General features: G+C 51.3%; 6 protein-coding genes across 6 annotated transcripts; 3 read left to right on the top strand and 3 right to left on the bottom strand.

Annotated features, from left to right (window-relative positions):
• Window positions 1-214: 214 nt before the first annotated feature.
• CkaCkLH20_00244 (uncharacterized protein) lies at window positions 215-2080 on the bottom strand (the record flags this gene model as incomplete). Its single annotated transcript, XM_038882964.1, has 2 exons — window positions 215-1411; window positions 1502-2080. 2 exons carry the CDS (start codon window positions 2078-2080, stop codon window positions 215-217), a joined length of 1776 nt encoding a protein of 591 aa, XP_038751669.1.
• A 1651-nt stretch (window positions 2081-3731) lies between these two features.
• On the bottom strand, window positions 3732-4142 carry CkaCkLH20_00243 (uncharacterized protein; the record flags this gene model as incomplete). Its single annotated transcript, XM_038882963.1, has 2 exons — window positions 3732-3963; window positions 4051-4142. The coding sequence occupies 2 exons, from the start codon at window positions 4140-4142 to the stop codon at window positions 3732-3734; spliced, it is 324 nt and encodes a 107-aa protein (XP_038751668.1).
• A 9472-nt stretch (window positions 4143-13614) lies between these two features.
• CkaCkLH20_00242 (uncharacterized protein) lies at window positions 13615-14753 on the top strand (the record flags this gene model as incomplete). Its single annotated transcript, XM_038882962.1, has 5 exons — window positions 13615-13729; window positions 13786-13859; window positions 13919-14105; window positions 14155-14267; window positions 14325-14753. The coding sequence occupies 5 exons, from the start codon at window positions 13615-13617 to the stop codon at window positions 14751-14753; spliced, it is 918 nt and encodes a 305-aa protein (XP_038751667.1).
• A 1328-nt stretch (window positions 14754-16081) lies between these two features.
• Window positions 16082-16907, bottom strand: CkaCkLH20_00241 (uncharacterized protein; the record flags this gene model as incomplete). The annotated part of the gene is made up of 2 exons (XM_038882961.1): window positions 16082-16761; window positions 16823-16907. 2 exons carry the CDS (start codon window positions 16905-16907, stop codon window positions 16082-16084), a joined length of 765 nt encoding a protein of 254 aa, XP_038751666.1.
• A 1611-nt stretch (window positions 16908-18518) lies between these two features.
• On the top strand, window positions 18519-19842 carry CkaCkLH20_00240 (uncharacterized protein; the record flags this gene model as incomplete). The annotated part of the gene is made up of 2 exons (XM_038882960.1): window positions 18519-19079; window positions 19138-19842. 2 exons carry the CDS (start codon window positions 18519-18521, stop codon window positions 19840-19842), a joined length of 1266 nt encoding a protein of 421 aa, XP_038751665.1.
• Window positions 19843-21921: 2079 nt separating this feature from the next.
• Window positions 21922-22440, top strand: CkaCkLH20_00239 (uncharacterized protein; the record flags this gene model as incomplete). The annotated part of the gene is made up of 1 exon (XM_038882959.1): window positions 21922-22440. The coding sequence occupies one exon, from the start codon at window positions 21922-21924 to the stop codon at window positions 22438-22440; it is 519 nt and encodes a 172-aa protein (XP_038751664.1).
• Between the last annotated feature and the right edge of the window lie 1748 nt (window positions 22441-24188).

Raw genomic sequence — 24188 nt, 5'->3', positions numbered from 1 at the left:
ATATTCATGGATCTTTCGCCTTTAAGCGAGGACAAAAGTGAGCTTGTTTTGGCGATCGTGACTTGAGCGCTGCTTGCTGTGACGTACCAACGCAACTTCCAACTCTTTTTACTGGTTACTATGTACTCAGACTTAGTATTTAGATTCGAGGCTATGTCTTACTTGTGATATTGTCTGTACTTATAACCCACATCTGTGCAGGTTTGATAAAGAACTAAATTTCCTTCATCTCCACCACTTGGTCTCCCTGCCTCGTCGGAAACATGTTCAGAGATGCGCTGCTTGAGAAAAAGCCCCCTTCAACCTCGGGTCCTCCAATATACTTATCCCCAAACGCCACAAATCCGTCATCGCGCTGACAGTACGCCTCAATAACCTTTGCAATAGGCTTATGAGGGAAAGGAACCATGATCCCTTGGCCATGATCTTTCCCATCCAGATACATCAACTCCAACTCCTCTCTGCCGCTCCACTCATATCGCTTCCATGTCTCAATGTCGTCAAGCGTCCAGTCAACGTCGCCAGAGTAAACATAACTAGCGACCGGCTTCGGTGTGGTGACACAATCTTCACCTCCAAGAATGACAGTGCTGCGCATTCCCGGTTGAATGCCATTCCCGAAGATTGCGATTTCGTTCGATGAACCAGAAGCGTAATACCCAGTCTCCGCACAGCGCTGACTGGGAGTGAGCATTTCCCGCCACATCAGAGACTCCCGCCAGCAGAATCTCCGCGCGAGCGTGTATGCCGTACCAGCGTCCGTGGCGCTCGCCCACCATATCTCCCATTCGTTTCCATGGCCGGTCCGTCCGCGTATCGACGGAGTTGGCTCTCTTCGCGTGAAGTTATAGGCCACATCTGGGAGATGAAGCAACATGGACACCGGGTCTATCAAGACGCAAGCGGCAACTCGTGGCGCGAAGTCGGCTCGTTGCAGCAGTTGCGGCATAATCAGGGTCCCGTAACTATTGCCGATAAGTACGAAATCATCCCAAACACCCCTTTCGCCAACTCCAGGAGCTGGCTGTTTTGAACGCTGTTGTGCAACACATTTGGCAATCATCTCCGCTAACTGAGGCGTAGGTTGCAACGGGTATGTCGTGACGCGGGTGGCTATTGGAAGCATCTCGACGGCCAGGATTCCAACATCTTTGGGAATGGTTCGGAGCCAGAACATGTAGGGGACCAAGCCAATTCCCAGGCCATGAATGAATACTATCGGGCGCTGTGTCTTGGACTTGTGCGGGCGATACCAGTACGACATGCCTTCCGCTGCGGACCGCTTGAAAGGGAGGAGATTGATGAAGCGGGCGGGGAAGACCTTGAAGAAGGTCGAGAACGGTTGTCTGTAGTATCGGTATCCTTGCATCAAAAGGTAGACTGCCATCAAGTTGTCGAGAGCGCCAATGACCTGTGGTACGTTTGTCAGTCCAAGTCCAGAGCCGTATCTTATCACCACTACCCAAGACCGGATAGAAGAATGGAAGAGGCATCCACCTACTAAATAGTAAAAGAGACTGCGGTGTCTGATGATCACCGGGTCGAAAGTCAACCTCAGTGCTTCAGAATTCCCTCTTCCAGGCTTCAAAGTTATTCCAAACTTCTCCTCGGCATCGTCGATGTATCTTTCCAGTTCGTCATCGATGTCTTTCGTAGGCCGCTCTGCTGTGCCGTCGCGCTCGAACAGCCCCCAAAGAAGCCAGTCCTTGAGGTTCTCTCGGCGTATATCTTCCAAATGGGCGTTGAGCATCCACTTTCTCACAAAAGTCTCTCCATCCGGAACCAAGCTCAATGCTTTGTAGAAAAGTTGGGCGCGCTGTGATCGGCTCATCGGTGGAGGCCGGTAGGGCTTAAAGGATTGAAGATACCATTTGTAGGGTAAAAAGAAGAAAAGGTAGAAGAATATCTCAATAGCACCAATGACTTCGATGACAATGGAGAATGGGTGTACAATCGCCGGCACGCCCCCAAGTGCGAAAATGGCGTAGAAATAGGTGAGACATAAAAGGCCCAAGTCCTTCATAAGAACGATAAGCAGGCGTATGGCGACGTACTGTGGCCATGTTTTCTGGACAATCATTGTGGGCGGTTGATAAATGGTTTATCGTCGGTCTAGGATTGGTTCGAGATTCTATTGAAGTTCGACCGTAACTCGATGTATCGTATCGTAGTAGTTGTAGGCCAAGCGAGCCGTATACCGTTTGGTTCGTTGCATCACTGGGATGCGTTGAAGAGGTAAGATATGTTCGGGGGACCAACGACTCAAATGCACCCCGAACTTCACAACACGTCCCGCGAGGTAGTCAACAACGTTGCTTGATTGTCGGGAATTTGGACGAAATTCTGGTGACGTACAATGGAGGTAAAGAATCAGACGCGGCGAGGAAGGAAACTTGAAAGAAAACGACCCTCCCGTATCCGCAACTCGGCGGGGAGCGGCGGAGGGGTCCTTAACTTGCCATCGGGGTGGAGCCTCATCGGCTGTCACTTTGTGCCATTTCGCATGAGCATGCCGGACACGGTAGTTTCACGTCGACTGCCGCACAACGGATGAGCGACTGACAGCTTGCGGCCCCCTTCTGACTAGCGTTGCGTGTCTGTCAACGCGGCTTCGCCAACTGGTTACTAAAGGGCGATTTTCGGTTCTGTTCCCCGGTCGATACACAAACATGTAAAACCATTCTTAGTTCAGCCGACGAAACAGGTAATTGAAGAGTTGGCTCTAGCTGAGAACAAGTTCGGCCCAAACCGACGATGTCGGATCTTGCCAGGTTGAGGTGGTGTCGGCAGCTCGTGTATGGCCAAGTCAAGAGGCTTTCTGCAAAACATAGGATTGTTAATTGGATAGAAACGTCCCAACCTTGCATATGTCGGTGTCATAGTTCATGTAGCAAGATGTCCGGCCGTGGGCTATCCCTGTCCCTGTGTTGCCGGCCGGGGTCAGAGCAACAGAAGGGCACGGTGGTCGCATTGACAGCAGCCAGTGGGATAAGACGCCGTGTTCGTTCAGCGAATTCGGGGTATGAGACAACTTCGCCGCTGTCGTAAAAGAATGGTCCACTATTTGGCCCCTTCGTAGACCGCGGTGGAGTTTGCACATGTGACTCCTTCGAGCAAGCGGCAAAGCATCTCGACGTCTTAAACACATCAACAATTGTGAGGCCTTAGATCCACCGGTGCAACCGATAGTCTCACAAATGATGTGATGTGATAATCACAAGGGCTGGACCACGCACATTACAGCTGATGGCGTGCTGAAGTTCGTTGCAGAGTTTGCGTTACAAGTCCAGCTTCAGAAACATTCCATGCATAGTAGATGACTCAGCCGATAGTTGGTGCTCGTACACGACGACGAAACTGTATTGACTTTCAGATACCTTCCAAAACTACTTCATTGCTGTGACTATATGATGATACAACAGCTGGCACCAGTCATACAGTGATTCTGCTACTTCACTATTATAGTGAATGATGGGTTTAGGCCCTGGAATTCGAAGAAGACTGCAGTAAATTGAGAAGTTGAGTTGAGGTTATGTTTATCAACACTGCAACATTAACCTACCCACCGCCACACAAATATTCTTCTGATTCTTCGTGAGGGGCTTCAACATTTGATTTAGCGATTTTTTATTGATTCAGAAGCTAACGCTGATAACATTGTTTATGAATTTCCAGCACCAGCGCTATCAATAAATTAAGCAATCGGGCAGTTGATGTTGCTGTTCAGATTCTCATGTTAGCTTTGGAGTTTTGATGGGTGCACGAAATACGTACGCGCTGTCAACGCCAGTGATTCCAAAGGGCTGTTTTCCGTCGACAGTGCACTTAGCAAACACGTCTTTGATAATGGGAACGGAAGTTGTTCCGCAGTCAAGGTGCCATGTCTTGCCGCTTTTGCCTGGAGCATCGATGTCGTGACCGACACTGACGTACTGGTTGGCGATTCCGTCGCCGTTGAAGTAGCTTCCTGTCAATTAGTATCCACTTCCGTTCACTTTAATTGCTTTGATACTGGAACGAGGAGCAGTTTGTTAGGAAGTTTCCACGTACCATCCATAGATGACTTGACGGCTCTCGACAGCAGGTGCGGCCTGGCCACCAGCGAGGAGAATGGCGGCGACAAATGAAGAAACAGAGCGCATGTTGAACGTATTTGAAGATTACAGAAGATCTTGAGCAAATATTTATGATGTTGTCAATCCGAAAAGATGTAATTAGATATGTGTGGTTGTCAACTTGTGGTTTTGGTTAACTCAGGTGAGATAGCAACTTCTTAGGCTTCTTATAAATCCAGACGGCACACGCTCCTTTCGTATTTCGAAGATCACCGGCAATTAACTTTCGCTCTCATGAGCCCACTGTGGATACAGGGTGACTTAGGCAAAGGATGTAACCTTCATGCTGAGATCGACAGTTGCGGCCTATGCGAAATTGCTGGAATTCATTACCGAGGAACCCGAGTGCAAAAATAGCTTGAAAACGGTTCATCCAGTCCTAAAGTCTAATAAGTTACGACATGTTCTCTCTGTCAGCTGCGATGGAGAAGTCAAAGAAGTATAATTGAATGCTAATATGGACCTTGACCATGAATCCTTGTCAAGAGAAAGCAGCCAACGATTTGCACGGAGCACTCCGCTGCAGCGATACTATCAATTCAGTATCGCAGACACGTATCGGAATCGTCAACAAGAACTGTAACTACAGCAGCTCTTTGAAATACTCTTCATACAACATTCGCGCGTTGTATTGAATGCTGAGAAGATGGTGGAGTTAGAAGTTGTGTATATGGTTCGGAACTTCGGGGAAACATTACTCAGTAGAAAAGCTTATGGCTTCCGAGCAGCTCAGCCCCGGTTAACACGCGGATGAGTCCGATCGCCTTCAAGGCGATACCATGCTGGTTAATATAACGTGCATGATGGCTTCATAATGTGTTAGCATGCTATAACTCGATATCTTTGTTGCTTCTATTCCCATTACAAGAGCAAGGAGAGCCTACTTGACGAGAACCAAATCTTGATCGACCTTATGGGCATGAGCTGGTTAGACTCTATGCCTAGGCCGCTATTGGAGAGGCCTCAGAGCCTGTCATAAGACTCCGTCGGTAAGGACGAAGAGACATACGTGCATACACCTAGAATGTTATGGTACCAGTTGTGCAGATTACCGAAGCATCACATTCTGCTGTTGCAGGGTTGGGATAATTTCAAGTTAATTTCAGAAGCATACATAGAAACTTGCAGTCAACTACTCACTGAGACTGGCAGAATGTGAACTAAGCTGCCTAATGGAGTAGGTGGGGCCGTAAACCGGACCCGAGACTTGTAAGAATCGGCGCCAGGTCTGACCGCTCCGCTCGTTGCAGCCCCGGAATCTGATGGACTCCACCTCATCCCACCATACTTCTCGAGAAGAAGAAAGGGAACCCCTTAGTGGAATACTGGCTCTTCGTGGCTTCAAATCGCCATCAATCTCGTCCGAAATACTGATGAGTTACTGGACAAACTTCCCTGCCTCGGTAATAACTGCCGAAGGATCACCTGGATTGGATTGCGGAGCACTTTCCTCAGCGTGGGAATGGTTGATGCGATCTCCTCCTGAATTAGAGTGGTAACACAGAGACTTCTCACAGACAATGTAGGACGCCGATACAGTTAAGTACTCCATCCCGAAGAATACTGGTCCGGCGATCACCGCCAAAAACCGAGTTGGCCAGATTGACCTCGCCAAGAAGTACTCTTCTCTCTCAAAAGATCAAATCTTGATTAATTTTCGAAATGCTAGCAAGAATTCGGGAACTGAAAAGGTTAGTTCATTTGAAGCGTCCTGGCCCTACGACAGGAGATCCCCGAACCGATCATCCATGGAAACTTTGCTTCCCGTGGCTGCACTAATAAGTCGTTTTGTTGCCCTATCTTCTAGGCCTCGATCCGTTTCAAGAGGCTTCAAGTGTGAAGAATGTTTGCTCAAGAACATGTTTGACTCCTTCGACGTGACAGCTGCGGGCAACTGTAGTCTGTATCGGGTGACGGAACTGATGAATACGAACGTTCTCGTCGCTTGAAGCCGCTCCTTGATCAGTCAGCCGACTAGAATGCATTGAATAATAGCAAGAAACCAATATGCGTAATTTATCATCTCTTGTTTGAATAGTTACTCAAGATTGACTGCTGATTCCACGGTCAATGCTTCTGCCACTTATTTCGCCTACAAGTATGTTCTTATTTTCATATATCCATGGGGCTTATAAACTCTCATTGTGTTGAGTGCTGGGTATTGCACTTATATTGCGTCATGTGGAAAGTTATTCTACTGTGTGGCTTGATACGAGTTTTTTTTTTTTTCGTAGCTCGCGATGTCCTCATTTCTTCTGTTCTTATCGCATGGAATCCAGCCAAGACATACGTTCAATATGCTTTCTCACATCTTCTATCCCGCTTAGGTAAATATGCAAATTATTATGCGGACGAGAGAGTTCGAGCCATTAAGAGCATGTTTCTACCTCTATGTGCTGTTGGAGTCATTATGTTTACAATTATGGGATACTCGTCACAACAGTCATCGTGGTCTTGAGCCCGCGAGTTGTTCACCTTTTTTTCCATCTTTTGTTCTCGTCAGAACTTTTTGGATTGCTTGATTTGAGCCGCAATGCGTTGAAAAAGAGCATCCATTCTTGGAGCTGGACATATACTTTCTGTCCACTTTCGCAGCTTATGCTCAAGTTGTTGAAGGACCTCTTTTGACACAAGACTTTTGTCGACTTGAGTCTAACCAAAGACCAGTGGTAGGGGATTGTGTTCTTGTACAAGTCGTGGCACGGCTAAATCGAAGCTTGTCCCCAAATTGTTATCTGATGAAGAGTGTTTTACCCGCTATCAGCGGCTAGGACCCTGGTATGATTTATCTTATCTACATCGCAGTCTCAGAAGCTTGCCAATTAGCTTGGTCTTAGCTGCATCTGTTATCGTGGAATATCTCTGTCTATTCAGAGATAAGAGCTACGAGCTTGATACTGATACTGCATCGTCACATTCGCTTCCGAGAACCCGGCTAGCGGTATCGGATGCCCATTATCCGCCCTTCGACAACTTTACGACGGGCAACAAAAACCTGTTCGTCTGCTTCCTTTCAGCTCATTTCCATTCATTTAAACAACAGCGAGAAGTCTAGTACCAGTCGATATGGCTTCCCATCTCGCAGGCGAGGAAAAGGTCACGCCTTATATATCGAATGAACATGCCGACGCCTCGTCGGCAAAAGGCGAATCCGTAGAAACTCACGACGTGTTCCGTCAGACCCAAGATGGTGTCCAATTCCGCACAGTGAGCTGGCAACGCGCCACCATTATCTTCCTCAAGATCCAGTTCGCGATGAGCATCCTCAGTGTTCCAGGCGCCTTCGCTACCCTCGGAGCCGTGCCTGGAGCGACGTCGCTGGTCGGGTGGCATTCCCTCAACACATGTATGTCTCTGCCGATGCCATTGCGGACTACCTTAGACTTACACAGAAGAATCACCAGATACAGCAGTGATTTTAGGAGAGTTTCGCAATCGCCATCCAGAATGTCACAGTACGTCAACGCTCCTTCGGCAACGTCTACAATATCGCTAACGCCTCGATCAGCTCTGGCAGATATGTGCAGTCGTCTTTGGTCCCGCCCAGGCAAGGAGCTAGTAGGGCTTCAGATCCTCGTCGCCCAAATCCTCATTTCCGCCGCCGGCATCGTCTCTATCTCTACCGCATTTAACGCCCTGACGTCCCACGCGACCTGCACTGTCTACTTCACACTCCTCTCCGCCGTCCTCATTACCGCTTTCTCCTCCATCCGCACCTTCAGCCGTTTGGGCTGGCTCACATGGCTCGGCTTCACAACTTTCTTCGTCGCGGTATTTGCCTTCGTCGTCGCAGTCACCAAGCAAGACCGTCCGGCCGTGGCGCCGCAGACGGGCGATTTCGACCTGGGATGGACGGCGGTCGCGCACCCGACCTTCATCGCAGGTATCACGGCAACCGCCAACATCTTCATCAGTAACAGTGGATCCTCGATGTACTTGCCCGTTATCTCCGAGATGCGACGGCCGCAGGAGTACCGCAAGGCGGCGTTGGTCACGGGAGTTTTGGTGCTGGCTATGTATCTGTCATTCTCACTCGTCATCTACCGATGGTGCGGCGTTTGGCTGGCAACACCGGCTTTCGGGAGCGCGGGCCCCTTATTCAAGAAGATCTCGTACGGGATCGCGCTTCCCGGGTTGGTCATCGGCGTGGGGATCTACCAGCACGTTGCCGCCAAGTACATGTTTGTCCGTGTCCTCAGGAACTCGCACCACCTGCAGGAGAATACGCTGATTCACTGGACCACGTGGATTGGCAGCAACCTGATTCTGGGAATCCTGGCTTTCGTTGTGGCCGAAGCAGTCCCGATTCTCAATTATCTCCTGGGTCTCGCGGGTGCTATCTGTTTTGCCCCTTTCAGTCTCATCTTTCCTGCGCTTTTGTGGATGCAAGACTTCGCGTCCTACAGAAGCGGCAACCTCCAGCAGAAAGCTACGTACAGCTTCCACGTTTTGATAGTCCTTGTTGGACTGTTCATGGTGATTGCGGGAACGTAAGTTAGATTAGTTCGGTTTTACATCGAATTCACTCAGATGACTGACATCTTTCTATAGATACAGTGTTGCCGTTTCCATCAAAGACGCATATGCGTCGGGACTTATCCAGAAGGTGTTCAACTGTGCTGACAACTCGGGTACTATCTCATAGGGATTGATGATCTGGAAATGAATTGAAGCTGTATGAAGCGGTCTTTGCTCCATGATTTCTCCAACCATTACTGCTGGACAGTTGTCAGTCCCATGACTAGATGTTCGACAAGGCTTCAACTAAGACCAGGCCTGGAGGCTGGAAGAGGCGAATCACTGGATACCTTTTCAGACTGATGATGGCAAGGAACTCGTTGGGCATGGCAAGATTTCGACCACAAGAATAAGGGTAGCTGCATTGTATTGCGCGGCGTATTGCATTTGCTGATGACAGGGAGTCTGAGTCTAGCCATGTAGGGCAACCAACATGAGCCAGTCCGTTGACTTCTAGATTCTTACTGGCCCAGATACCCATGTCGTACGCATGTTGCGTGACAGTACCGTTCAAATAGTCTTGGGTGCTCCGCCTTCGTTTTGCGCAAATGCGCAAAACTTTACCTTCGTTCCTGCTTCCTACAACTGGACGACGAAGCGCCGCTCACGGTACAGTTTTGTCTCTTTCTCGACTCGCTTGCCTTTCAGCGCGTCCCGCCGAGCTTTTGCTCTACTGCAACGGTTTTCATTATCCAACCTATCAGCAGCTACCTCTGACCTATAATGGCATCTTTTCGCTGCGAACAGAGTCGCCTCCCTTCCCCCGCACCTGAAGAGCAGCCGACGGGGCGTTCAGGTCCACCGTACGCATATCCACACTCTCCACCATCCGTACCGACATCATCCTGCCACGGCGCTAGTTCCAGTCCGACTACCAACTTTAGACCAACACTTCCAAGACCGGTGGCTACAAAATCTAAAGTCGGCAATGGATGTACCAATTGCAGGTGCGTAACCATCTCTTTTTGTGCTTTTCCTGAAGCTAATACTTATTAATGGGCTACAGACGGCGACGTGTTAAATGCGATAGAGAACGGCCATCATGCACCCGATGCGTTCGCTTGAATGTTATCTGCGCCGGCTACATGGACTCGCCTCTCGGCAGCGCAAATTCCCGTGAGATCCCAGCCGTTACGCCAAAGCCTGGGGCTTCGATACCGTTGAAATCCGAAGAACCATGCCTCAGTGTTGATGCCATGAGCGACCTTCCTCGACTTGACACTTACCCGGGTTCGACGTTGCTGTCTATCGATGAAGATATACGGGCAGCAACCAACATTTACCCTGACGTGGCTCTTCCCTGTTCAAACGACAAGACGGAGCATGCACAGTCCCCTTTACGAGAGTCGACGGATTCAAGTGAATCTCCAGAAACGTTCAGTTCTCATTCGACAGATCCATGCTCGTCTGAGTGTGAAGAATCCACCGTGGGGCAAAAGGGCGCCCTCCTCAACAGGTTAATGGACTATTTCTACTTCATATTCTCTAATTCTCCCATTAGCAGACCACGTTACATATCTCATGGGTCTGGGGTGAGTGAACAACGTCACGAGTCGTCACAGTTTGGGCTACGAAACCCGAACTCGAGTGGTTCTTCTATTGAGAACAGTCCAAAGCAGTCTCGTAAGCGGAAAGCCGACGAAGACGATGATCATGGGGAAAGGCAGGGGCCGCCTTCGAAGGGGCAAAAGTCGGATGACCACCCCGATAGAGTCGACCCGAGGTTGGCATGTCCTTTCTTCAAGAAGAATCCTGGGAAGTACCAGCAGCGTGGATCCTGCACCGGTCCCGGTTGGGCGACGGCTCATCGCGTCAAGTACGTCCTCAAAGACCTTGGAGGGCTCTGAAACTAACACCACAAGGGAACATGTCTATCGCAATCATACCTTGCCAATAACATGCCCTAGATGTCATGAAGAGTTTGAAAATGATCGTCTTAAAGATCAGCACTTCAGAGCAAGCGAGCAATGTGAGGTGCAGGATAGGATTCCAGTCGAAGGCATAGACTCCACACAGAAGGAACTGCTGCGCCGTCGACAGCGTACGCACAAGTACATGACAGAGGCGGAAAAATGGAATGAGATATATCTCATCATTTTCCCTGACGCCGACCCGACTTGCCTTCCGAGTCCTTGTAAGTCTTCGTCATTCCCGTTGAATGAGTTGTGGCTCACGAGGCGGCAGACTACGAGTATTCTGAGTCAAGTACCGCAGTCGACGAGTCTCCAGAAACCGAATTCTCGCGTTACGAACAGTTTCTGCGAAGGGAGCTTCCGTCCCATGTCCAACGACAGTTGGAGCTTCGCATCGAAGAGCGATTGAATCCCATCGAGGAGAGTCTCCGAAGCGAGTTAGTCGGCATCATACGAGATACGCAGATCCATCTGTTCAACACTTATCGATCTTTACGATCATCAACGACCGAGACCTCAGGTGCAGATACGGTCACAACTGTCGGAATACACAATGAATATGTTGACCTTGGAAATCAGGAGCCACAAAGGGTAGAGGCACAACAGCTGGAGGATGAGCTTCAAACGTTTTATCAGCCACCCTTGTTGGATGACCCTTGGGGCTTTGACGATGGTTTCAATGGCCTCTTGTTTGACCTCTCTCAGATGCCGCCGGGATCCGTTGATTTGGACTCTGGTTATTGGTCGGTGCCTCAAGCGGACATGGGCAAAAGAGAGTCGGATCTGTGACTGGTAAGTTTGGCTATTAATGACTAATACCAAGATACTCCCAATATCATGACTTCAAGTATAAAAGTTGGCTTTCATCAACAGTTGCATCAGTACTACTCATAAGCGTGACGACCAACATGAATGCTAATGAGTCCCCCTTCTCCATTTCATGTTTATTTGCATGCATTGCAGTATAAGTCGGACGATCCGCAGCATTGAATCTGCACATCTGAAATATCCAAGTTGCCCTGCCAAGATGAATGTTCATCCGCCGGAATGACGTTCGAGAACCGCCCCGCGCTAAGGAGAACGGCCCGCTGCAGATCGGATCCCATACTTCGAGTGCTCGGATGTCTTGGCATGCTGTTCACTACACATGACGTGATGCATATTATCGGACTTGCATCCGACTGATGTTAGCATACTTCGTTCTCCTTCGAACTTGTCTATCCTTCGATGACACATTCGAAGCCACCGGTGGTAAGATGGGCCAGAGACTTTGTACGGTGATTGGCATGATGAACAAACGATATGGCAGGATCGTTTTTCCAAACTCAAGGTTCCGAGCAATACGAGCAGTACGCGCATACTAGCATCATCCCAGATGCTCACACGGTGAGCTTGGGTCACCACCAAAGATGTCTATGGCAAGAAGCCACCTAACAGCAAGTGAAATGTTTGATGTTGCAGAGAGCAGTGAAACCATTCTTTCGTGGTCGGCGGGATCAGAGTCATGATCGGAGTAGAACGTCCGCGGTTCGCGCAGATCCATCTTCAACTTCATCAACGCATCACTTCATCATGTTCGCCAGCAAAAAAGCAAAAAGAAGCTATGGCGGCGAAGCTTCCTGACGTAGCTTTGGAAGCACAGCTCTAGACTTTCAGTAAGCATATTTCTGCATAGCTCACACGGGGACAGCCAAAGCAGGTCGGGAGTTAATGGGGAGGGCGCCCCCGCGCCCCGCGGGCGGACACATCACCAAGCTGAGTTTCTGCTTGCACGTTAGCACGATCTGCTGGGTCGAGGGTTAAGAAGGGAACGGCCGCAGCCCAGCCGCAATGAGGCTCGGGCACACGCGGCCTTGGAAAGTATGTGGTGATGACTGGAACCCATGGGCCATGGCGATGTGCTCAATGATGCAGTTCATCTGGCCGTTGCATCTTGGCTGAATTATCTCTTGTTCAGCTGGCTGGAATGGAGCAGATTCTGCGCTGAGCTGAGAACGCTGACTATGGCCATGCTCTGTGTCTCGGTTTATTGGTGCCGGCGGGGTGTTCGGGAGTCAAGCCGGTGTTGTATTGTTGCAAGTTGTATCAGTGCCCTGGCAAAGGCATAGAGGAACATGACCTCGAAAGTTTCCGGCACCGTAACTCTACCTCACCCAGCAGGGACAGATAGTTCCAGCTGTCCGTCAACCCAAATAGGCGGGTATCTCGGGTATGTCGTGGTGTCCGACAAGTCGTACTCATTGGGCGCACGTCGCAAGCTTAAAACTTCGCCCAGCAAGGGGATTAAACAAACCAGGCCGTTCAGCGAGTCGTTCAATACATATACTCTTGGCTATCAAAATAAGGCGCCACGCCAAGCAGAAGTCTGTTATCGGCGGGGGGTCTAGTCGGGACTTTTAATCGTCTCCGTAGGCTCTCTTTTCTTTGTGGACGAGATCGGCTCGGGTTTGAAACGCCCAGGAACGGGCTTGCCACGTGCGAATGGCGATACTAGTGGTAGGCGGCGTTGCGTGGCCATTACCTGGCTGTGCTATTGTGATACATTACCGTGCGCGAAACGGCACTTCACACAAAACATGACGTTGGAAATACCACATCGCGAAAGAGAGAACTGGAGCCGCCGTGCCCCCTGTCTCTGGCCCCGACGTCTCTCCCTCTTCTTTCTCTGGGCCTCCCCGCCAAAAAGCAAATCAGGGAGGGATGCGGGGGATTTTCCCGTCGGTCGTGCATGCGTGCGTCGAAAGACTGTTGGGTTCGCGGTCCAGGGACCAACCCGGACGAGGTGTTCTGGTCGCCCGCGACTCGATAATATGCACCGACTATTGCCTCTTTTGGCCGATCTTGTGGTGGCTGTGCGTTCCGCTTTCCGGTTTCGCATTGATTTCAGATCCCGCCGTCTCCCTACCACGAATATGCGACCGTCTCCCCTGTTTATCATTTGTATGAATATGCATGTTGGGCCGCCGCCGCAGCACCTGATCTCGCATTCCTGCAGATGTTGCATGTCCGCCGTGCCGTGTTCAGATTTGCGCCCCATCAACAAAACAGTCGTCGGTTGAAAGCGTGTCATGCCCGACGTCGAGATGGCTAGAAGAAACGGCGAGAGAAAAGAGGAGGAAGAGAAGGATACCGAGTACCGACCGTTGAACTGGAAGAAGATCTTTCTGACACCGAAATACATCCGTATGTCTCGACGACATCGCGACCTCGATAGGAGCAATTTGCTGATATTTCTGTAGCTTTTCACCTTTTGGGTATTGGAATTCTGGTCGCCACCATTTTCATCAGTTTACATCATGACCAGGTTGTCGAAGTGAGTTGGATATGCGCAAACGAATTGAGAGTGTGGGAATTGACAGCGTACAACCACAGAAACTGAGACCGTTCTCCGAAAAAGTACGGGAGATCCCCGCGGGATTTCTCATTCCGATCGCTATCTTGATCATCATTTCATTCCCTCCGCTCTTTGGTCACGAAATCGTCGCTCTCCTGTGCGGTGTGGTGTACGGACTATGGGTTGGCTTCGCGATTGTTGCCGCGGGTACTTTCCTCGGCGAGAGTAAGTAAGATCATGCCTCGAAAGCTGAACACCACTAAAACATCCATAGTTGGAACCTGGTTTGCGTTCAAGTACACGCTGCGCCGGAAGGCTCAGAAGTTGGAGAGAACGAATCTCAACTATGGCGCTCTTGCGCGCTTAACCCGTGACGGTGGCTTCTGGGTATGTCACTCGCATCATTGGTTTCGTGAACCCGCAGGATCTTAACGGAGTCATCAGATCGTCTTCATCATTCGATTCTCCGTCATCCCATCCCACTTTTCGACCGCAGTATTCTCGACCTGCGACGTCAAGTTCTGGCATTTCGCCGTCTCAACATTCTTGACGCTACCGAAGCAAATCATTCTCGTCTATCTCGGCGTCCTCCTCGTCGAGAAGCAACAAAACAACACCATCAAGAATGTCGTGTTCGGCGCCACATTCGTTCTCACAATCGCCCTCGCGGTGTATATTTGGGTCAAGATGAGGAGGGTCAAGAAGATGCTTTTGGAGGAGCAGGAGCAGCGCAAGATGCAACGGGAGGTCGAGATGCTGCCGCAAAAGGCGGAAGTCGACGCCGTGGAGATGGAGGTGATTCCGCTACAGCCTGGAATGCCCGGAGCAGCTGCGACGAGGAACGATCGGGCGGGCTATCCCCAATGGATTTGAGGGCTGGGGAAAAAACGAAGGAACGGCTTGAGAGAGCGGCGTTGGTCGGATGGGTTAGGGAAGGTACGACTGGGCTAGGACAAACAAACGAGAACTCATCTTTTGGCGTTGGCGTTGGAACGCGCATTGTCACCCTCATCATAAACATGCGCTTGGCGGGACTTTTTTTCGAATCAAAAACAGACTTTTTCGGTTCCCAATCTTCTGTTTCCGGCAGACATTCGTGACACTGATTCCCTTGTGCTACGAGACGACGTCTTGAGGCCGAAGTTAACACCGTGGTTGATATCAAAGTCGATGCTCAACAAGCTACCGCGGATCCAACCTACTGTCGGACATTGATATGCTGTTGTTTGTATTGCTGTCATTTATTTTTAACAGCTAGCACGCAGTTCAGTGCAATGACCGCGCAGAAAGTCATGAGGACAAGTTAGGCGAACTGCGAAAACCTCTTCAGACCATACAGAAAATACGTCACCGAGTCTGCTTCCGCCTTGAGCTGGTCGAACAAACACATCATCGTAGCCTCCTAAATTTACAACTGCAGAAGTCATACTATCAATACTGGTGTTGAAAAACTAGCTGTCTTTCAGATTCTCAACAAGGGCAAAGTTCACTCAATAAATTAGCATCATCGGCGTTGCCGTCAGCCAAAAAATAAGATGAGCCCGGCAGGCCCGCAGTCCACCCCCAACTACTGCTCGCCGAACTCAGGAAACGGCCGAACCGATCGCCGTTCAGAGAAGCGGGATCCCTTGCCAAGAGTGCCCACGACACGACTGCCGGAAAGGCATGCTACCAGCGATGGGTGGGCAGCCAGTTTAAAGTGTGAGGGGCAGGCAGGTTGTTGAGCCTCTGCGCGCGCCTATCGAGGGGTATTGATCAACGGGATGTCCCTGCGTTTGTGATTGCGTGCCGATACTTTCGCAAAAACCCCGGAATCTTTTTCCGCCGGAACAGTTCCATCGGTCTTAGACTTGAGGGTTGCATGTTTGACAGCTTGTGTTGAGTTGAGTCAGGAGGGCAGTTGTCGCAGCTCAAGCTTAGCTGCGCCGCTGATGCTGTCCCAGACTCTTGTTGTCTTTGAATTGATCGCAGTCTTCGATTCTGTTTGCTTTCAGTGACTAGAATGAATCATGGCAAGTTCTGAAACCAGTTAGGGGATGAAGAGATTTTGCTTAATTGGCAACTCGAGTCTACTTGTAGCGTGAGCTTTTAATGAATAAACTTTGTGCTTGTGCTCCTTGAGAGTATACGGCGATAGTCCACATACAATGTATAAACTCCGCGTCGAGTAACCAATGATTACAGCCCACGTCATTCGTTGGTTATGATGAGACCAATATCAGAAACAGCGCAACGGCAGCGCGTAGTATGCGCGCCACAACTCGTAGGATTTCCCACAGAATGAAGAGTCCAGTATAGCGGAAGACTTTCTTCACGAAGGCTGAAATGCTGAGATAGAGGCGAATCCAGTCGTCTTTGGCCCCGTCCATGAACTCCAAGAACTCCAGATATTCCGGACTCATGAGCAGATCCCGACCCCTGTTGGCTCGGATCAAGCTCTTGCTCAACTCGACATCCCGAGCCTCGTCGTTCAACCTGAGTGCTTTTTCCAAGTACCACGGACCCTTTGAGTTGGAGGAATTTTGCAACGACTCAATCCAAATACTTTTCTGCAAGTACTTGTGTTGAGTCCGTAGGTCGCGCGCCTCAACTGCCTGATCGAAGGCTTCTCTTCTTGGGAAGTATTTCGTGTAGAGCCGGAGGAAGTGATTACGCCGCTCTTCGGGCGTGCGCCCCTCGGCTGCTCTATGTTCGAAGTAACCGAAGAGGATGAAGTTGAAGATGATGTAAATGGCATATTCAAGGAATGGTTGTGTCCAATGCTCCTTCGGTGGCAGCGCCAGTTTGTGCTCCGGTATGTGGTCTGGTGTGTGCTCCGGCGTATGCTCCGGCGTGTGCTCCGTTATGGGCTCCATGCTGGCTTTGGCCGGTGGTTTGGCGCCTGGCGCCATGTCTCAGCCGTGCTGGCGAGACTGAGTAATTTTTTGTTATGCTCCGCGTACTGAGAAAGCCTGATAGCTCGTCAAAGATGCTGTATCGACTCCACTCGTTGTTCGTTTCCTTCGGAGAGTCTTTTGCTTGGTCCATGACCGGATGCTGGTAGGATGTTGATGGCGCTTGTCTTGTTCATCGCAATGTTTGACTTTTTCCAGGGGAATTTTTCAATCGGATACGAGGCTGTTGACCTTGTCACCTTGTGATGCCCGCCGCTCTCATCGGGGTGCTCAACCTCTCTCTACCTTTGAGTTGGTTGATGTTAAGTTTGAGTTGAGCCGAAGTCTGATTAAGCCGGCCATTGCTCTGGATACTCACTGCCAAGGGTGCAGCAGCAGCAGACACAAACGGTATGAGCTTGGCCACGAGACCAGCCAATCCAGGCCGCAGGAGATTGAAGGTCACAGTGCTTCATGCTCCACCTAGCGACCTGAGTCCTCACACATTAGTCCGGCGTCCCCTCCAGGTCCGCTACTCCGTCCGCAGCAGCTGCAAAGGGTGCTCGTCGGAGGTTCCAGAGCCCCGGACCCAGCGTTCAATGTGTCTTTCTGTGTCTGGCTGGGGCCATCGGGGCTGGCGACGGGTAAAAATAGGTACCGCTCCACAGTACGTATTCTGACTGGGGCGACGTCAGAGGCTTTGCCCGAGACAATTTCAACCGTGATCTTAGTGTTGTTGGTGTTAGTGCAAGATGGGATGGGATGTGGCTGACACTCAATCTTCAAGAACAGTCAGTGCTTGATTCTTTTGGATGGACGTCCAAATTTTGAGATACGTCGTCTGGATTTTGGAAGTTTGCAATTGAAGAAGGCTATTGATGTTGCGTTGCATTTTATTCAGTGAGGCTCAAATACGGTTGGAGACTCTACCCTGACAAGGTACGACACAAAATGCGCCTGGGCCTCCACCATGACCTCATACGCGGATGAAACAATTGCTTTCACTGGGGAAGCTAAAGCCAGTGGCCTCCAGCCCCAGAACTCTCTCGACCACCTGAAGAGAAAGGCGCGTAATAGTACGAACGGATACCCGTATCTGGGTACATGGCTGAAGGCTTGGCGGGAGTCAGGGTCAACGGCTGTTTGTAAACCACTTGGCAATTTCCCAATTTCCCATGATTTTCTCAAATTATCGTCAACGGTGAGCCGCCAGCTTCATCTCCAGCTCAGCTCGTCGGCGGTGGCGTTGGCAGACAACAACCCCTCTCTCGACCCTTGATCATCGACCGCACTTACGACACCGGTGCTTCGGACTCCTGAGTCTCCCCATTCCAACCCCTGCAGTCGCCAACCAACTGGCAAGCCGCGCGCGACAAGCGTGTCACTACCGTCGTCGACCTACCACTAATTTATCGCTATCGGGGGGGCCACGCGCAGGGAACCTGGCCATCTTTCTCGGCAGAGGGAGCCCAAGCTACCTAAGAACTTGATTCAATTCTTTCTTTCCTTCTTTTGCTTCTCGGCATCCCCTTCCCCCCAATCCATTCGCATCTACAATTCATTACGAGAGCAATCCTGGCAGTGACAGCTGCTGCGCCTCCTTCAGACCACCTTTCGTCTCTTCTCTCGACTGCCCAAATTTTTTGAACCTTCACAACGCGCTGGCCATATTTAATCGAATCTACGCCGTTTCTCGTCGACCAAGACCACATTACCCTACCCAAACATAGTCCTCATCCCACTTAACCCACCCAATTGCGACGTGATGGCTGCTGTGCCGTCAGATCTTCCCGCTGCGGCCGCGACCGCCAATCCTCCCCCAGTCAACGGCGACGCCAAGCCTTCAAGCGATCTTACGGAGACAACCAAACCAGCATCCGTACAGGAACCCTCGACAACGGAGCCGGGTCCGGAGACGAACACGGAGAAGATGACTGGGGCACCTCCACCAAACGGCCATGCTGTGACAGACGATCAGAAGAGGACATCCGCGCCTCCCCCGGCATTAACCGCCGCTGCTGCCCAGGGAAATGAGAAACCATCCGACCAACCGCCTACTACCGGTACGACAACATGCTCGAGGTCACCGAGAGTATCGACAACGACCCGCGGGACCTCGCTCGAGATCGACAACTCGAAACCGGCCGACTTCGAGGGCGAAATTGCCACCGACAACCACCTTCCTACCCCCGAGACACTTAAGAAGATCGAGAACTATGTGGTGCTGGATAGGCATGGCAAGAGCCATCCGTTCAAGGACTTGTACACGGGCCGCAACGTCGCGAGGCGTGTCCTCATCATCTTCGTCCGTCACTTCTTCTGCGGCGTAAGTGTGCCTCTGTCCCTGCTGTAGTCTTCAGACTGAAGCTGACTTCGTGAAACAGAACTGTCAAGAATTTCTTCGCTCGCTTTCCGAATCTATCACCCCGGATGCTCTGCTCGGCCTCCCCATGAGCACCTTCATCGCCGTGGTAGGCTGCGGCAACCCAGGCTTGATAGATATGTACCTCCAAGAGACGGGATGCCCTTTCCCCGTCTACACAGACCCTACGCGGCGTCTGTTCGAGAAACTGGGCATGACCCGTACTCTTGCCCTGGGCGAACGGCCAGCTTACATGCGCAAGTCGATGCTGAAGTCAGCCGCCGAGAGCGTCTTTCAGGGTCTGAAGCAGGTGAAGGCTGGGTTGGCCACCAAGTCCGGTGACCACAGACAAGTTGGCGGGGAGTTTCTCTTCGAGCCCGTGGAGCTGATGAGCCCCGTCGGTACGCCCTTCGTCGAACGTCAGATGGAGAAGGCATTGCAAAACTCGCAAAAGGAAGACATCAGCCAAGAGGGTATCGACGGAGAGGGCGGCGATGAGGGCACGTTTGAGGCCGAAGAGAAGAAGGTCACCTGGTGTCATCGCATGCGGTCCACTCGAGACCACGCAGAGATACCCGAGTTGATGGAAGTGCTGGGCTTGACGGGCACAGGAAAGCCCATCGAGGATAACAAGAGGTGGTCGAGGGCGCTCGAGCAAAGAAAAGGCACCGGCCTGAGTTTGGCGAGCCAAATGAGCAGACTGAGCGACCAGCAAGAACGAGCATAGGAGCGGAGGGGCTTCTTTCACATTGTCAACGGGTCTGTTGTGCCTGTTATTCGAGTTGGCGACAACTGGGGGTGAGCTTTCGCAGGCTATGGCACTTTAACCAAGTATCAGCCTGGCGAGTAGGATTAACATAGGCAACTGCCTTTCCTGTGTTTATTTTTCTGGTTGCTAAGTTTAGCATAGCCGTCTTTTCAAATGATACCTACAGCATTCAGCAACATCTGCCACCCAGCCTTCATGAGGCTGTCGAAGGCCTCGGCTTGTCAGCCATCAGTCCTTCCATGTGGAATCAAAGCAAGGCTTCCTCTGTGTGACCTCATGATGCCCAGCACGCCAGGGTCCTCCGCGTCACTATGTGCCTCCCGAATCCCGTGGCCGCGCATCTCAAGGATGAACAAGGTTATGCCCGAGTTGGCTACCCAAGTGTCGCGTCGAACTTTGTGCCCCGTTCGTCTCAAGAATGAGACGAGGGCTTCCACCTAACGCCATCAGCAGCTCGCGAAACATGGCCTAATGAGGCAGTTAATAGTACGAAAGAATTCAACGTCACGGATTTCTCTTGGGCGACGGATAAGGGGATCGTCGGTCTCAAAAACCACGATACCCATCGTTGCACTTTTACGGACGATACAGGCGGCACCCACAACATAAGCGGAGAACCGAACGGGAAGACACTGAAAGAAGAGATATCTCGTCCGTCAGGCTTCGTATCATCGTTGATGAGGCCTCGACAGGCCTGGGCGACCTGTAAGATCCTCCGAGCAAATACGAACGCCATCTTCGAATCCTTCTCCCCCGCAGCTGATCGAGCGTATGTCTCACAACATGACGAGGCTCTCTGAGCCTTATTGCCTGGAAGATCACGAACAAACAACAAGAACGGCCCGACCATGATCAGCTCGGATCCTCCTCCACCACGGCGGAAGCAGGAATACGTGTTATCCCGCACAAAAGTCTGAAGGATTCCGAAAGCGTCGACATCTTCGCTGGTGCTGCGCCCCGCACGTGTGTGTGGTGGTTCGTCCAATCGGGCCGTAACCTTCATCGTGCTCTGATCTTGGTAAGCGATGCTTATTTGCTGATGGCAGCAGAGACAGAGTCCAACGATGCCGTCGCAGTCGCGGTGCGTTCAAATCTGACATGCCTAGCATTTTTCTCCGAAAGCTGTCACGTTCCCTTCCTCTGGGACCAAACCATCCACCCACCTAGGTGGCTGCGCCCGATCGTCAGCCATGCTTAATTTTAGAGTCCGGGGAAAAGAAAGAAGGCTGCTTGCTGCTGCGGACGCGGTATATGATGGAACCGCCGTTAGCGTTCGACTAAGCGCGTCAGCGCGGCTTTTCTTCTCGAGATACCCGGGCTTTTTCGCGGTTGTTCCGCCGCGGCTTCGAAGGACGGATTGGAGCTTCCAGCTTGGCGAGCTCAGCAGGAAGCCGGCTTGCTGGCGGCAGTAGGGCGGAGCAGCTCTGCCAAGCTGGGATGGCGCTGACGGGCGTTCGTAGCTCGGAGCTGGAGCCGATGAGGAGGGGAAAGGATGCTGCGGAGGTTTTCCAGAACATACCGAAAAGAACCTCAGATCTTGTAAGGCTGGGGTTTCGTGCCCTTCTGCCTCCTATCTTGGGTACTACACTAGGCCATGCATGCGGGGAGCTACCACGCCGGGAAGCCCGCAGTTGACGTTTAGCTACTGCTATTCTCCGTCTTGAGGCTGGGGTTCGGCTTATGAGTTTTGTCACGTTGTCTTGCTCGACGACTTGGGACGGGCTCTGTCATGATGTCTCTCGATTGAGGATGCTTCATTCGGCGGAGAGGTGATGGGCGGTGCTGCTCCCAGCTCAGCTGGGCATCATCCTTCAAACTAGCAATGTCATGATGGAAGTTGAAGAAGGCTTTCATCGAACGCAAGGAAAGGAAAGTTCTATAAAGTTGCGAAGGTTTCCTCGTCTTTGGAACATATCTCACTCTCATCATCAGCATCAACAGCTTCAACAAAACTCCTTAACTTCCAATAGCAAGACTCTCAGTCTCACACTCGACCTCCAAACTATCACATTTCCAAACCACAAAACCACCCTCAAAATGCAGCTCACCAACATCCTCGTCGCCGCCCTCGCCGCCGGCTCCTCCACCGCGGCCTCCGTCTCCGCCCGCGCCGCCCGCGTCGCCCGCCAGGCCCCGTGCCCGCGCATCGGTGCCTCCGACCCCAACTTCGGCGTCGCGGACCTGGCCAGCGGCGTCGTCGCCACCAAGACCCTGACCTTCGACGTCGCCCCCTTCGCCGCGGGGCCCTGCTCCCTGATCGGCAGCTTCGGCGCCGGCTTCCCCGTCGACCTCGGCGGCGCCGACTTCTCCCGCCTCGACGTCCACAACGCCGCCACCGGCGCCCTCGTAGGCTCCTTCGCGCCCCTCAAGGTCGAGAACGACCGCGTCGTCGAGGACACCGAGGTCACCATCAACAGCTTCGTCTGCGAGCCCGTCATGAGCTTCCGCTTCAGCATCGCCAACGACGCCGATGCCGACGTCGACATCAACGTCACCTTCACCGCCGACGCCACCAACGGCTTCTTCATCCAGAAGGGCGACCAGTGCCCCCAGTAAGCGCACATCGTGAACGTTGCGACTCTTTGAGGTTCTAGGCTGCGCAGGATATTTGCATACAGGGGCGTTTGGGATTCGGGGTTTGGATGGTCAGTGGATATGGCCGGTCATTCTGGATTTACTTTAGTTCTTGTCTTACTGGTACTTCTACCGAATTATATGTGTCTTTCCTTCATCAGGCATTCTCATGATCTCGGGTAAGCTCGCGTTGGCAGACGAATCGTCCATCTTGTTATTGTCACGAACTAAAAAGGCCACAAAGTCGATGTTTCACTTAAACATTTGCCTTGCGGTTTCAAACATTGACTGTCGAGGGTTGTTAAGTAGGGATTATGCACATGCATGGATGTAACTGAAGGCCAGGTGTACCGAACAATATCATTCTTTCTCGACACGACGCTAGTATTATCCGCTGAAAACGACTAGAGTCTGACCCTTGCCATACTTGGCCTCATTCCTCTTCTATGTGAACAATGATACTGACGGTCATGCTACGCATGATTCCAAGACCGATGTAAACATAAAGAGTGACTCCCAGATGAGGTTGCCTCCAACATGCTGCTAGGTAACTTGCCGCAAAGCACCTGTTCAAGTTACACATTGGTGATTCCAACTCCAAAATTGAAGCCATTGCTTTCAAGCGTTTACTCCGGAGAGGGCTGCTTGTTTCAAGTACAGGGTGTGCCTATAAGGCATGTTCAAAGCTCGATGGGCAGAGCTTCGTCCCAGTCGACCTCCTCTTCGCAATACTGGCACCTGTTTCTCATACGTCAGTTGCGGAACAACTACTACTAATGTTGTTCAAGGGGGTTCTCACAACAGGTATGTGCATTCACTAAGTATGTAGGTGGCAGTCTTGCAATACGGGCACCGTTTGCCACCCATGCGAGCGATTGCCAATAGACACTGGCGATCATCCTCCGCCTCTTTGGCCTTCCTTGCCCGCTCTTCTTCTGGGGCCTCTCTGCTGCGTCTGCTCTCTGCTTTCATGCATGTCTCTGCGGGGTGAGCCTTGTTGCCGCACGCGAGGCACGTTCGATGTCCGCAACTGCACGTGGCAATGTCAAATCGTCGCTTGCGATGCGAAATGTATTGTTTACACTTCGCGCGGTAACAGTAAAGGAGTGTCCCAGCCAAGAGGTCGATTTGTTCCTCTACAAGATCGCGATATTGTATCCACTCGTCGGGCTCGAGGAAAATACAAGCCCATACGTCAGGAAACGTGCCATTACACTGAACGCAGTCAGGTTTGTTGAAGGGCCAACTATGAAGAGGATGTCGAAGATAAATGACGATGCAGGTACGGCATAGTCTGTGGCCACAGGGGAGCTCCTAGAACTGTGACCTGCTTCTCTGCTTTGTGCAACATAGGCACTGTATCGTCTCAGTCGTTTCGTTGTTCATTGTGTCGGTCCTGGTTTTGACCTGTCAGCGGTTGCCACGACAACTACATCCAAATCGTATCCAAGAGAGATCCTTGCCTTGTTATCTTGCCGTAGGAGACCTTTGGTGCCCTTCTTGACCAATAAAAAAGGCTTATGCTATTGGTGATGAAGGACGATTGCACGCCGTCGCTAGATTCCAGCCTACAGGGCGTCTGTCCGATTGTATTTGGGAATGTGTGCTGGTGCAAAGAAGTCGTCCTCGTACGTAGCTGATCCCAAACCCTCGTTTGCTTGGACAAGATTTCTAGGCAAGGATGAAAATTGTTCTCCGAAGTAGTTTTGTCGACAGTTGCTTGAGTTAGG

This window comes from Colletotrichum karsti (genome assembly GCF_011947395.1).
Source record: "Colletotrichum karsti strain CkLH20 chromosome Unknown Scaffold1, whole genome shotgun sequence".
Lineage (NCBI taxonomy): Eukaryota > Fungi > Ascomycota > Sordariomycetes > Glomerellales > Glomerellaceae > Colletotrichum > Colletotrichum karsti.
Note: the sequence above shows the minus strand (reverse complement) of the source record. Positions and strands in the feature narration are given on the sequence as shown.